Raw genomic sequence first — 12,189 nt, forward strand, 5'->3', positions numbered from 1 at the left:
AGGCTTCCCTGTCCATCATCAACTCACAGAGCTCACTCAAACTCATGTCCACTGATCAGTGGTCGGTGATGCCATCCAACCATCTCATCCCCTGTCATCCCCTTCTCCTCCTGCCTTTGATCTTTTCCAGTATCAAGGTCTTTTCCAATGAGTCAGTTCTTCCCAACAGGTGGCCAAAGTATTGAAGCTTCAGCTTCAGCATCAGTCCTTCCAATGTATATTCAGGACTGGTTTCCTTTAGGGTTGACTGGCTTGATCTCCATGCAGCCCAAGGGACTCTCAAGAGTCTTCTCCAACACCACAGTTCAAAGGGCATATATGTGTGTCATTTGTCAGATGATGTCATACTCCCCCTGTGGGGATTTAACCACCAAAACTGAATTTAAACAATGTGCAAAAATGAGGGTTGAGACACACTGTCCCATCTATACACACCTGGTGACTAGGAGAGGTTCCTTTTTTACCTATGGGACAGTCCTGGATAGGTATCATGCAAGAATAGGCCCTGGAAGTCCTGGAAGGAGTCATAAAACATGATCATCTTTACCTGGGCTGCAACAGTTTTGTCTTCTTTGGTTGGTAAGACATTTCAAAATATTTTTTTGTATGTTTGTTTTGGCAGACAAAGTTTTTCACTGTATAGACCCTACTGGGAAATTTTATCAGAAATATATCTATTTATCTTCAGCAGTTACATTCGTCAATTTATATGTCCCCGATGACCTTTCTTTGTAAATAGAAAGAAAACTAACATGTTTAGTATGCATTCAGTCTCTTTTTAAATCACTTAACTTGAATTAAATCCCTCTCCATCCCAACTGCACTCCCACCTCTAGGCCAATAATAAAACCTGCATAGAATGAAGGCTGAACTCAGCACACCATTGTGGGGGTTACATTCCCACTGTATTCTTCCAGGGAGCGGGGGGGGGGGGGGGGGGGCGGGAATTAGTTGCTAACATTAAAATCAGTAGATTATACATAAAGATCCACTCTTCTGACATCGTTTGCAAACATGGCCAACTGGCCTGCTTTCCAGCATGATTGAAGTGGAGAAAAGGCTGCTCTAGTGGTAAGGCCTGTGCTGCCCAGGGTCCAACATGGCCACCTAATCCTAGTATCATTTCTCTTGCCTCCTGGGGCCATGAGTTTGTGAGAACTAGAGTGCTAGTTTGCATAAGACAAACACTTCTTTTGTCTTGATCATCTTTGACTTTGAAGCCTCTAACTCAGAACCCAGAACACAGTTCTTCCTTGTACATTTGTTGGATGATATAAAATATCTTGTGGATGCATATGACATTTCTTCCAGTACTGAAACCATGTAATTGAAGTACTGTGGCTAAGTCACTTCAGTCGTGTCCGATTCTGTGCGACCCCATAGATGGCAGCCTGCCAGGCTCCCCCGTCCCTGGGATTCTCCAGGCAAGAATACTGGAGTGGGTTGCCATTTCCTTCTCCAATGCATGAAAGTGAAAAGTGAAAGTAAAGTCGCTCAGTCGTGTCCGACTCTTCTGCCCTAAATCTTTGATGCAGACTGGCACCATAGGTGACCCTGATCTCGGCCATTAGACCCACTACCTAAAGCCAGCTGTATGTCCCTGGGCTGCCCCTGAAGTCTTCACTTTGCCATTTGACAACTTATCCTCCTAGCAATCTCCTCTGCAACTGAGGACCACAAACCACACCTCATGAAGTGGCTAGAAAGACCACATGAGATTATAAATGGTAGCATGGCCCCTAGTATTCATTTTTATGATGTTCTTAGCAGTTTTTTCTTCATGTTGGCAGGTTTCTCATACTCTGAGATGTCCATGCAGATCAGTTTGGTTTTCCAGGCAAGTGACAAAGAAGAGATCACAGTAGAATTCTCTGTATTCTGAGAATTTTCTAAGACCATTCCCTAAGGACAATGATGGAAATAAAAATTTTATCAAGAGATTTGTATTTTTATCAGATCCATTAGTGCCCTAAAGGGAACAATTAGGGCAGGTTAGAGCACATATAACTAGAAGCTCCTGGTCACCACTGCATGCTAAAGGACTAAAGCTTCCCTGAGTACTTGGAGCCAGGAAAGAAGCATGAAGTGGCTTGTGCTCCTCGGGCTGGTGGCCCTCTCAGAGTGCATAGTCATGTAAGTATGGGGACTGTAAGTGGCATCATCTTCCTTTCTGGGATTTTTCTTTTTTCTAATTATTCTTCCACCCATCGGGATTAGAAAGGAAAAGAATATTTCCCTAACAGTCTTAAAGTTCAATTCTTACTTGTTGATAAGTACCTTGCTATAGGAACTGTGGGTCCCAGGGTCTTGGCATAGATTTGCATGGTTGCACAACTCTTGGGGTCCAGTTATGTTGTGACCTGTTGAAAATGTAACTCCTTGGAATTGTTCAGTGCACAGCCAGTGCAGATATAGACGTGGTCCTGTGGAATAACATTTTTCTACATTTTATTCAACATGTCCTCTCTGTTCTCTCTCTGCTTCAGTGTATATGTCTATGACTGCATCTCTGTATCTCTCTCATTATGTCTCCATTTCTTTGGAAGCCTCTGTGAGTGCAAATCTCTCTGTGTTGTTTTCTTTGCTTTTAATTTTTTTTTTGACTTGTCCTTCCTTCTTGAGCCTCTTAATTTCCTTATTTTGTTCCCTATCTCCTGGATTCTTTTTTTCAACCCTCTCTTCTATTTCAACATAGAGAAGGATAGAGCTGCTTAAACATTGTTTTACATCTGACAAGCAGTGTAACCACAGCCAACTCACAATCTTCCTGCATTTCAAATTCCTCCCCTGTAAAAAGAGGATAAGAATTTCCCTTCTACCTCCCTCCCTGAGCATCTTGAGAAGGATAGAGTGGGATGGCAACAGCAATGCTAATGGCTGTCATTGTTGAGACTTCCTATTTATCAGGTACTTTATATCCATCACTTCAGTTATCCCCCAAATATTATATTTGGAGGGTGGGAATTATTACTTTCCACCTTTTTACTGAGGGAGAGACTGAGACACCACATGGTTAAATGGCTTACCCAAGATTATGGAAGAGAACCTGTATTCAACCGCATGTCTTTGTCATGGTACATGCATAAAATTCTGACAATAAGGTGACACTCATAAAAATGATTGGAAGCAGTGCTATTGCAATGACATTTATACCTTAACAGAGACAGCTAATTGTTGCTTCTTTGTTTTTCCCCCCAATTTTGGTGAAAGAATACCTCTAACAAAAATGAAGACCATGGGAGAAATTCTCAGTGAAAACAACTTGCTGAACATTTTCCTGAAGGAACACACTTATAGACTGTCCCAGACTTCTACTGGTAACTCAAATATAACTTCTCTACCCATGAGGAACTTCCTTGATGTGAGTGTGTTGGGGGGATGGTGCTCCACATGCGCCCTGGGGTGTAGAGCATTGGGGTTCTTCTGGAGGTGGCAGGTGGGATATTGGGGCTGGGGCTCCTGCAGGAGGCAGAAACACTGAGAAACAGGGACCCCACCCACAAGAGAAGGCATTCTCATCCTCTACTCTTCGTATGTGGTGACTGGGACCAGCAATGACCATGTGGCAGGTAAAAATCCATTTCTGTGCCAAAGATGTGTCTTTAGTTTGAGGGAGATTGCTCCTTCTAAACTAAGTGAGCCACTCAGTTACAGATGAAGAGTGAGCCATCTCTGGTCAAAAGATAAAGCCAACTGCAGAGCAAGTGTGAATCCTCAGGCAGAAGAGTTCAACTCCCACAGATGCAAGAACCACAGCAGTAAATGTTACTGAACCCCTAATCTGTGTAAGGCAATAAGAATCTAAGACTATGGTTATTGTTATTATATTAGAAAAAAGGGCACATTTTGTCTTCAAGAATGCTCATGCCAGCCGGAGAGATAGGCAAATAGTAAATACACGTCAAATGACAGGGTTACCTGTGTGGTATTGATTGGACATGGTCTGAGTTTAGAGGGAATGGCTGGGGTTGATCACAGGGGACCTCCTGGAGAAGGAGGTGCTCAGGTTGAGTTCAAAGAGGAGACTAGAGATCTTCTCAAATGAAGGCACCAGGACTTCCCTGGAGGCCCAGTGCTTATGACTCTGGGCTTCCAATGCAGGAGGTACTGCTTCAATGCCTGGTTGTAGAGTTAATAACCTGCATATAGCATAGCACAGGAAAAAATATCAAAGGCAGGCACCTCTGTGAGCAAAAGCTGTGAGCTCCACAGTGGTTAGAAAGTGATCTCAGGAGACATGTGACACCCAGAGGGAGGCAGCGGCGTGGGAATCAAGGAGAACCAAATATACACTAACACACTCCTCCTGGACCCTATAGCTCATCTATGTTGGTAATATCACCATTGGAACACACCCTCAGGAATTCCGGGTTGTCTTTGACACAGGCTCATCTGACTTATGGGTGTCTTCCATCTTTTGCACCAGTCCAGCCTGTTGTGAGTACAGACACACCCAACCTACCTGCTTTCACTTGCCCTGCCACCCTGTTCTACACCCTTGACTCCTGCCTGACAATCATCTCTTGTGTGTGCAGATAAACACAATACCTTCAAGTATAACGAGTCTTCCACCTACCGGCCTACCCAAGAGACCTTCAACATAATCTATGGATCTGGGACAATCAAGGGATTACTTGCTTATGACATCATTTGGGTCATGTATAAACAGAAGTTGAGTCAGGACTGACTATGGAGTGACTGCTGCTTACAAAACAGATACAGGACCAGCTGGAAGAACCTGACCTCCCTTAACTGCCCTAGGGATTGGTCATCCTACCCACAGTGTCCTTTCCCTGGGGAGACAGCACCCTTGGTGACATACAAACTCCCAGATTAGTTAACTCAGAGAGTGCCTTGGGCTGTGGACTTGCAGCTCCTCTGCCCATGAGCAGCACAAGTTTCATTTTGCTGGGCGCAAGTAGAGGGGGAAAAAGCACTGATGTTTATATTCTCAGACTGTCCTGGGCACTTTCAGGTAATAACTGGTTTAATCCTGCAACAACCCCACACAGCAGATGTGTTGATTAGCTAATGATACAGATGAGGAAGCTGAGGTGCAGACAGCAAAGGCTTGCTGAGGTCACACATGTGATAAGTGGTGGAGCTGGGCTGGCTTGTCAGAACCAAAGCTGGTGGTGGTTGTTTGGGGAAAGGATAAAACCAATGGGGACCCTGGGTGCAGACAAGCACTTCAGATATCCAGGGTGGATAAGCAGGAGGCCAGAGATGTAGGGGGGCCTGATAAGTGTGTTCTCAACGTATGGGGCCTTTGAGAGTCTAAGAAAACCTATAGCCTGCCTCCCCTCAAAGTACCTGGGTAGTTCCCCTCTATCTCTTACTGTCTCTCTCTCATACACAGTAGCACAAACACACGCATATCCCCAAAAGTGTATTTCCCAGGTAGTAGTTTCATAAGAACCCTGCCAGAAACATTGTAAAAATGGACTTCTGTCTTCCTGGGCAGATGCGGAATCCATAATACATAACAATTAATTCAGTCTCCTTCTGTCATCAGATCACAGCGATGCCGAAGAGAAAGCTATCTGCTCTCTACTCATTTTGTCCTCAAGGGGGCGCCACTGAGTCCTGACCTGACTCTGTTGCCCCGCCTGTGTAGAAGGCTTGAGGCCAATTTGACTCACACAGAGTAGATGTTTTAACATCTATTACCCACGCAAATGGAACCCAAATTCCCCTCCCAGCTAAGTCTAACTATCTGATGTTCACCGAAGAGAAAGCTGGGCCTCAGTTCTTCCCTGAGGATCTAATGGCAGTGCACCCAGCCCAGTCGCAGCCCCACTTCACAAATCTCTAAGTGGGAATACTCTTCTCTCCCACAGATTGGGGACCTTGTTATCACTGACCAGCCATTTGGCTTAAGCCTGGAGGAATATGGGTTTGAAAGTGCACCCTTTGATGGCATCTTGGGCTTGAACTACCCCCGCATGTCCGCCATAGGAGCCATCCCCATCTTTGACAACCTGAAGAAACAAGGTGTCATTTCTGAGCCTGTCTTTGCCTTCTACTTGAGCAAGTAAGTCTGAGCTGGACAAGCCCTCTCTCCAAATTAGCTTGAGATGCTTCAGTGGCAAGAAAATTATCGAATACTTGATACAGAAGTATCCTGAGAGATAATCTGGAAAACTATGGCCCCAGGGCCCCACCTGGCTTCACCCAGGCTTTTATAAATAACATTGTATTGGGACACAACCCTGCTCCTGGGTAAGAGTGGCAGGTTGGTGTAGGTGGTGAAGGGAGAGGAAGACAAATGCAAGGTGTCAGGATATGAGTTGGAAGAAAATGCAACAAGATTTCCAGATGAATTTGAAATGGACGGAAAGAGAGGGACAGTGGAAATCTTCCCTTCCTCTCTAACATTTCACTCAGTGTCCAGGACTGCTACACAATTTGCAGAAGCCAGTGTAAAACCAAATTGTGGAACCCAAACAGAAGTGTGGACCCCCTTTTCAACAAGAATTGGGAATTTCAAGACAGCGATAGCAGAGGTGTGGGCCCTGTTGATGTGGGGCCTCATGGATAGCACAGGTCACAGGCCAGGGAAGCCAACCTTGGGTGAGCCTGAACCCACACCTTTAGCACTCTCAGGCATTGACTTTTCTGGCCTGAGACAAGAGGGAAGCCAAAACCCTTCAGCACACTGTCCTCCAAGGATATCTTTGACCACTCATGTCGCAGAGTTCCAGGGCCTCTTCAGAAGACTGAATGGGTGGAGAGCGGCCAGGTGGCCCAGTTTCTAGCCTCCTCTGTGCCACTCATTAGCCCATGACTGACCTCAGTCCAATTCTCAATCGCTCCTAGTCTCGATTTCTGTATCTGTAAATGGGGACATTATTAGGGCCTTGTTGGGTGGATAAGCACAGCCCTGACAGTGCTGTTGTTACTGTCCTCCAAGGATCCCCTTCTCTCTTCTCTCTACAGATGCAGGGGGAAGGACAGTGTGGTGATGTTTGGTGGCGTGGACAAAGCCTACTACATGGGAGAGCTCAAGTGGGTACCATTGACCCAAGCAGGTGACTGGCGTGTAAACATGGACCGGTAAGCCTTTCCTTCTGAGGGTCACCCCAAGTAATGCTCCCACATATGTACACAGACACAAGCAGATACACACAAATGCACTCACAGACACATAGTCAACAGACATATACACCACCCACAAAGACACAGACAGACACACAGACACATGCAAACACACAAGCAGGCACATACAAACATACAAGCAGGCACATAAAAACACAAGCAGACCAATTAAACACACAGACACACTTAAACATGCATAGGCACACAGAGACACACAAGCAAACACACAGTGACACATACAAACACACAGATACACAAACCACCCATAGGTTCACAATCGCCCCACGCCTCCTGACCAGGGCTCTGACCAGGGTCCTTAACAGGCTCCAGAGAGGCCTGTGCAGCTAGGAGAGGACTGCACTGCTGAGTGTGAGGTAGGGATCACTGTTCGAGGACCCTACAGTGTGGTGAAAAGAGGAGCAGGGAGAGTTTTCTCAGCCTGAACAGAGCTGTGATAAGATGACCAACTATTCATGTTTACACAGGACTGAGGAAGCTCTCAGTAGGTATAAATGTTGGTTTAAAAACAGGGAAAGTCCTGAATAAATGGGGAACACTGATCTCCTTAAGGAGGAGCTAGCCAGCAGTGGAGAGAGGTTGGCCACAGTCTTGACACCTGAACCAACTCATAATAAAAGACACCCTACATGATCATAGCTACCTATTGCCTACCCTGGACACACAGTGCAGCAGATGCTGTAACTGAGTGAATCAGGAAGGAGGGATCCAGAAATGTCTTGAGAACAAGGGGCAATAATTGGTGGGATTCTGTGTAATACCCTCAGAAAAAAGTGTCTCTGTCCTTTGGAGGTTCCATGGGCTACTCAGGTATCGCCTGGCCAAGGCCTCAGTGTCTGAGCTGGGTGAGTGAGCAGTACTGGGAGACACCCTCTCCCAGGGCAGCCAGTCTTCCCCATTCCTATGAGAATCTGCTGCCCCTGGGAACTTCCGTCTTCACTGTGTGTTTGACCCATTTTTGTTTGACATCAGATATAGCTCTCTGATTGTTCTTCATTCATCATTTTCACAGTGTTCATTACTCATTCAACAGACAAGCATTGTGCATCCACTGTGTGCCAGGCACTTTGGGGATCTGATGAGAATAAACTTGCCCTCACATCTAAAAAGGCAAATGTACATGAAGTGACACACACACAGTGAATTATCACTTTGGTACATGCTAGACATGAGGAAGGGTCTACAGAGAGGGACCAAGATAAGAGACTGATATACACCACGGGAAAGACTTCCCCAAAATCATGACAATTAAGCAGAAATCTAAAGGATGAGAAGTTATCTAGAAAGGGAAAGGGGGGGTCTTCTAAGAAGGAAGACCACCTTGTGTCAAGGTACAAAAGAGCCTGGTGTATTCAAGTGCTGCATTTAAGGGTGTCAAGTTGCCATGTCTAGAGCAAAGGAAGAGTCAGGGAAAGAGCTGAAGGGATATTCAGGAGGCAGTCGGGCAGGGGGCAGCTCTGGGGAGACTCAGAGTAACCTTCATGTCCACTTTGTCCCACTGTCTGGCAGCATCTCCATGAAACGAAACGTTATTGCTTGTTCTGGAGGATGCCATGCTGTTTTGGACACCGGGACATCACTGATACAAGGTCCAACAAGTCTGGTTAATAACATCCAGAGGCTGATCCGTGCCACACCCCATGGTTTCAAGGTGAAGGGTCATGCCAAAGGGTCACTCCCAGTCTCCATGCACAACAAGGATCTCCGGAGCCAACCTCTTTCCCTCTCTCTCTAACAGCACTATATTTCATGTTTTGCCATCAATATCCTGCCCTCTCTTATCTTCACCATCAATGGCATCAACTACCCAGTACCAGCTCGAGCCTACATCTTCAAGGTGAGGGGACAGTCCTGAGGGTTGATTCTCAAACTGAAACTTGCAGGAACCTGTTTTGGGGCTGCTGCTGGGAGGAGGGCGCCATCTGCAGGTCTAGTCTCACCATTGCAGGTGGTGCTGAGCCCTGTGGCTGGGCCAGAGCCTCCCACTAAATAAACCACTTGAGAGTAAAGGGCCGTCTGAGACATCGATCTTCCTGAAATAAATGTGGAGACATCACCCGATGCTATCATGGTGGGAGTCACAAGTAGATGGGAACACTAAGGTCCTCAGTCCTCAAAGAGCTTCAATTCAGAGCTCTCAGATGCATGAACATGGAAAGTCAGCTCTAGCAGTCCCTGAAAATAGGCCATGTGGCATGGGGATGGCTGGGGACAGTCCCAGTGTGCCGCTCCACCCTAGGGATTAACAGTCTCCCTTCCGTCTCCGTGTTCTCCTTGTTTGAATGATAAATGACGTGGGTACCTGACCCCTTGGTGGAGAGTTTGAATGCTAGAGCACATAAGGGGACCCTGTGACAGGCTTCATGACAGCTCCCAAGGGAGTTCAGAGCAAGCTCTGAAGGGCTCACAGAAGGCTTTGAGGCAGATCCGGAATTTCAGTAATTCTAACCCCCCACCTCATGGAGCTAGCTACAAGGAAGCCCACTTGGTTCTAGGCAAACCTACACTGGATTTCATGCAAATGGCACCCCAAGCTGCTTTGCTAAGGGGCACTGGGCCCTTATTAGAGTGATGAGGGCTTCAGACTGATAGGTGGGGGTGGAGCACCAGAGTAAGTCACCCAACCATTCCTGGAGTGGCCAAAGAGGGTGAATGTGGATCCAAGCAAGCTTCCCAGAGGGCCTGAGCTAAGTCTTAAAGAATGAATTGTAAGCACCTCTATGAATGTATTTTAAATGGCTAACAAACAGTGAGCTGCTGAATACAGCACAGGGAATTCTGCTCAATGTTATGTGGCAGCCTGGATGGAAGGGGAATCTTTGGGACAAGGATACATGTATATGTATGACTGAGTCACTTTACTGTCCACCTGAAACTCAGGATATTGTTAATTACCTATACTTGAATATGAAAGCAAAAGTTATTTTTTAATAAAGAACAGGTTCTGGGGATGCAGGAGAAGAACCAGCATTCTCTGCAGAGAAAACGAAGAGCAGGAGTCAGAAGGAAAGGAACAGGGAGTGTGAGGAGAACTATGGGATGCTCTTGTTTTCGAAAAAATTGTATTGAAGTATGGCGGTTCTTGGGGTCGCAAACAGTGGGACACGACTGAGTGACTGAACTGAGCTGGACTGATGGCTGATCTTCAGTGTTGCCTTAAGTTCCGCTGCACAGCAAACTGACTCAGTTGTACACATACAGAAATATATATTCTTTTTTATTCTTTTTCACTACTGTTTATTGAATATAGTTTCTTGTGCTCTACAGTAGGACTTTGTTGTTTATCATTTCTTTGTATGTTGCTTTGTTTCTGATAATCCCAAATTTTCTATCTTCCCATCCTCTACACCCTGCCATATGGCAGCCACATACCTTGGCCCTTTCTCATGTGGGATGAACCCTCACATCCCCAGATGCCAAGAGAATCACCTGATAGTAAGCAAAAAAGTGAAATAAAACCAAGAACTGTGCTGAGTCTGGATATTGAAGGATTTGTAGGAAAGGGCTCAGGCTGACTGGTGTGTGTCTCTGACTCCCCCAGGATTCTCAAGGCCACTGCTTTACCACCTTTAGAGGAGGCACAGAGCAAGATAACATCTCAGAGACCTGGGTGCTTGGTGAAGTCTTCCTGAGGCTGTATTTCTCAGTTTTTGATCGAGGAAATGACAAGATCAGCCTGGCACAGGCAGTATAAATCTTGGACTGGTTCAGAAATCAACCAGGCCACTCCTAACACACACTGGCTCACACTTAGGTCACTCCTGCCCAGGATGCTGGTGAACTGCATTTGGTGCTCTGCAAACCCTATTCTCAGTAAAGAATAAAATGTTTCACTCTTAATGGTCCTGAAAAAAATGGGTGCCTTTGTTTGGATCTGGGAGGTGCATAATGTTCGGGAAGGATATGGAACCAATTCTGAAATACAAGTGAGAGGAGCCCAACTCCAACTGGCTTCAAAGAAAGGGGAGACTATTTGGAAGGATTCTGGGGATCCGGGACATAGGAACCAGAGCAGATCCAAAGATCTCAGTGCCTGGACCCAAGAAATCAGAAGTCATCAGTTCTCTTTCTCATCCTCACTCTTTCCCCTTGACTGCAAAAAATATAATCAATCTTATTTCAGTATTGACCATCTGGTGATGTCCATGTGTAGAGTCTTCTCTTTTGTTGTTGGAAGACGGTGTTTGCTATGACCAGTGCATTCTCTTGGCAAAACTCTGATTACCCTTTGACCTGCTTCATTTTGTACTCCAAGGCCAATTTGTTGATTATGATGGCTACTCCAATTCTTTTTTTTTTTTTAATTTTAAAATCTTTAATTCTTACATGTGTTCCCAAACATGAACCCCCCTCCCACCTCCCTCCCCATAACATCTCAGTGGGTCATCCCCATGCACCAACCCCAAGCATGCTGTATCCTTGGAACTGGAGGAATCAACTTGCCTGACTTCAGGCTCTACTACAAAGCCACAGTCATCAAAACAGTATGGAACTGGCACAAAGACAGACATATAGATCAATGGAACAAAATAGAAAGCCCAGAGATAAATCCACACACATATGGACACCTTATCTTTGACAAAGGAGGCAAGAATATACAATGGAGTAAAGACAATCTCTTTAACAAGTGGTGCTGGGAAAACTGGTCAACCACTTGTAAAAGAATGAAACTAGATCACTTTCTAACACCGCACACAAAAATAAACTCAAAATGGATTAAAGATCTAAATGTAAGACCAGAAACTATAATACTCCAATTCTTCTAAGGGATTCTTGCCCACAGTATAATGGTCATCTGAGTTAATATCCCCCATTCCAGTCCATTTTAGTTTGCTGATTCCTAAAATGTCCACGTTCACTCTTGCCATCTCCTGTTTGACCACTTCCAATTTGCCTTGATTCATGGACCTAACATTCCAGATTCCTATGCAATACTGCTATTTACAGAATTGGACATTGCTTCTATCACCAGTCACATCCACAACTGGGTGCTGTTTTTGCTTTGACTCTGTCTCTTCATTCTTTCTGGAGTTATTTCTCAACTGATTTCCAGTATCATATTGGGCACCTACC

The 12,189-nt window shown here is 45.5% G+C and overlaps 1 protein-coding gene across 1 annotated transcript; it reads left to right on the top strand.

The window, feature by feature from the left end:
* Nucleotides 1–2,047: 2,047 nt before the first annotated feature.
* LOC138084764 (pregnancy-associated glycoprotein 1-like) lies at nt 2,048–10,810 on the top strand. Its single transcript, XM_068979145.1, has 9 exons — nt 2,048–2,133; nt 3,211–3,361; nt 4,320–4,437; nt 4,536–4,654; nt 5,841–6,034; nt 6,940–7,056; nt 8,626–8,767; nt 8,855–8,953; nt 10,658–10,810. Exons 1-9 carry the CDS (start codon nt 2,081–2,083, stop codon nt 10,808–10,810), a joined length of 1,146 nt encoding a protein of 381 aa, XP_068835246.1. The 5' UTR covers nt 2,048–2,080.
* The last annotated feature ends 1,379 nt before the right edge of the window (nt 10,811–12,189 follow it).

Source organism: Capricornis sumatraensis, chromosome 8 (genome assembly GCF_032405125.1).
Source record: "Capricornis sumatraensis isolate serow.1 chromosome 8, serow.2, whole genome shotgun sequence".
In the NCBI taxonomy this organism is placed as follows: Eukaryota; Metazoa; Chordata; class Mammalia; order Artiodactyla; family Bovidae; genus Capricornis; species Capricornis sumatraensis.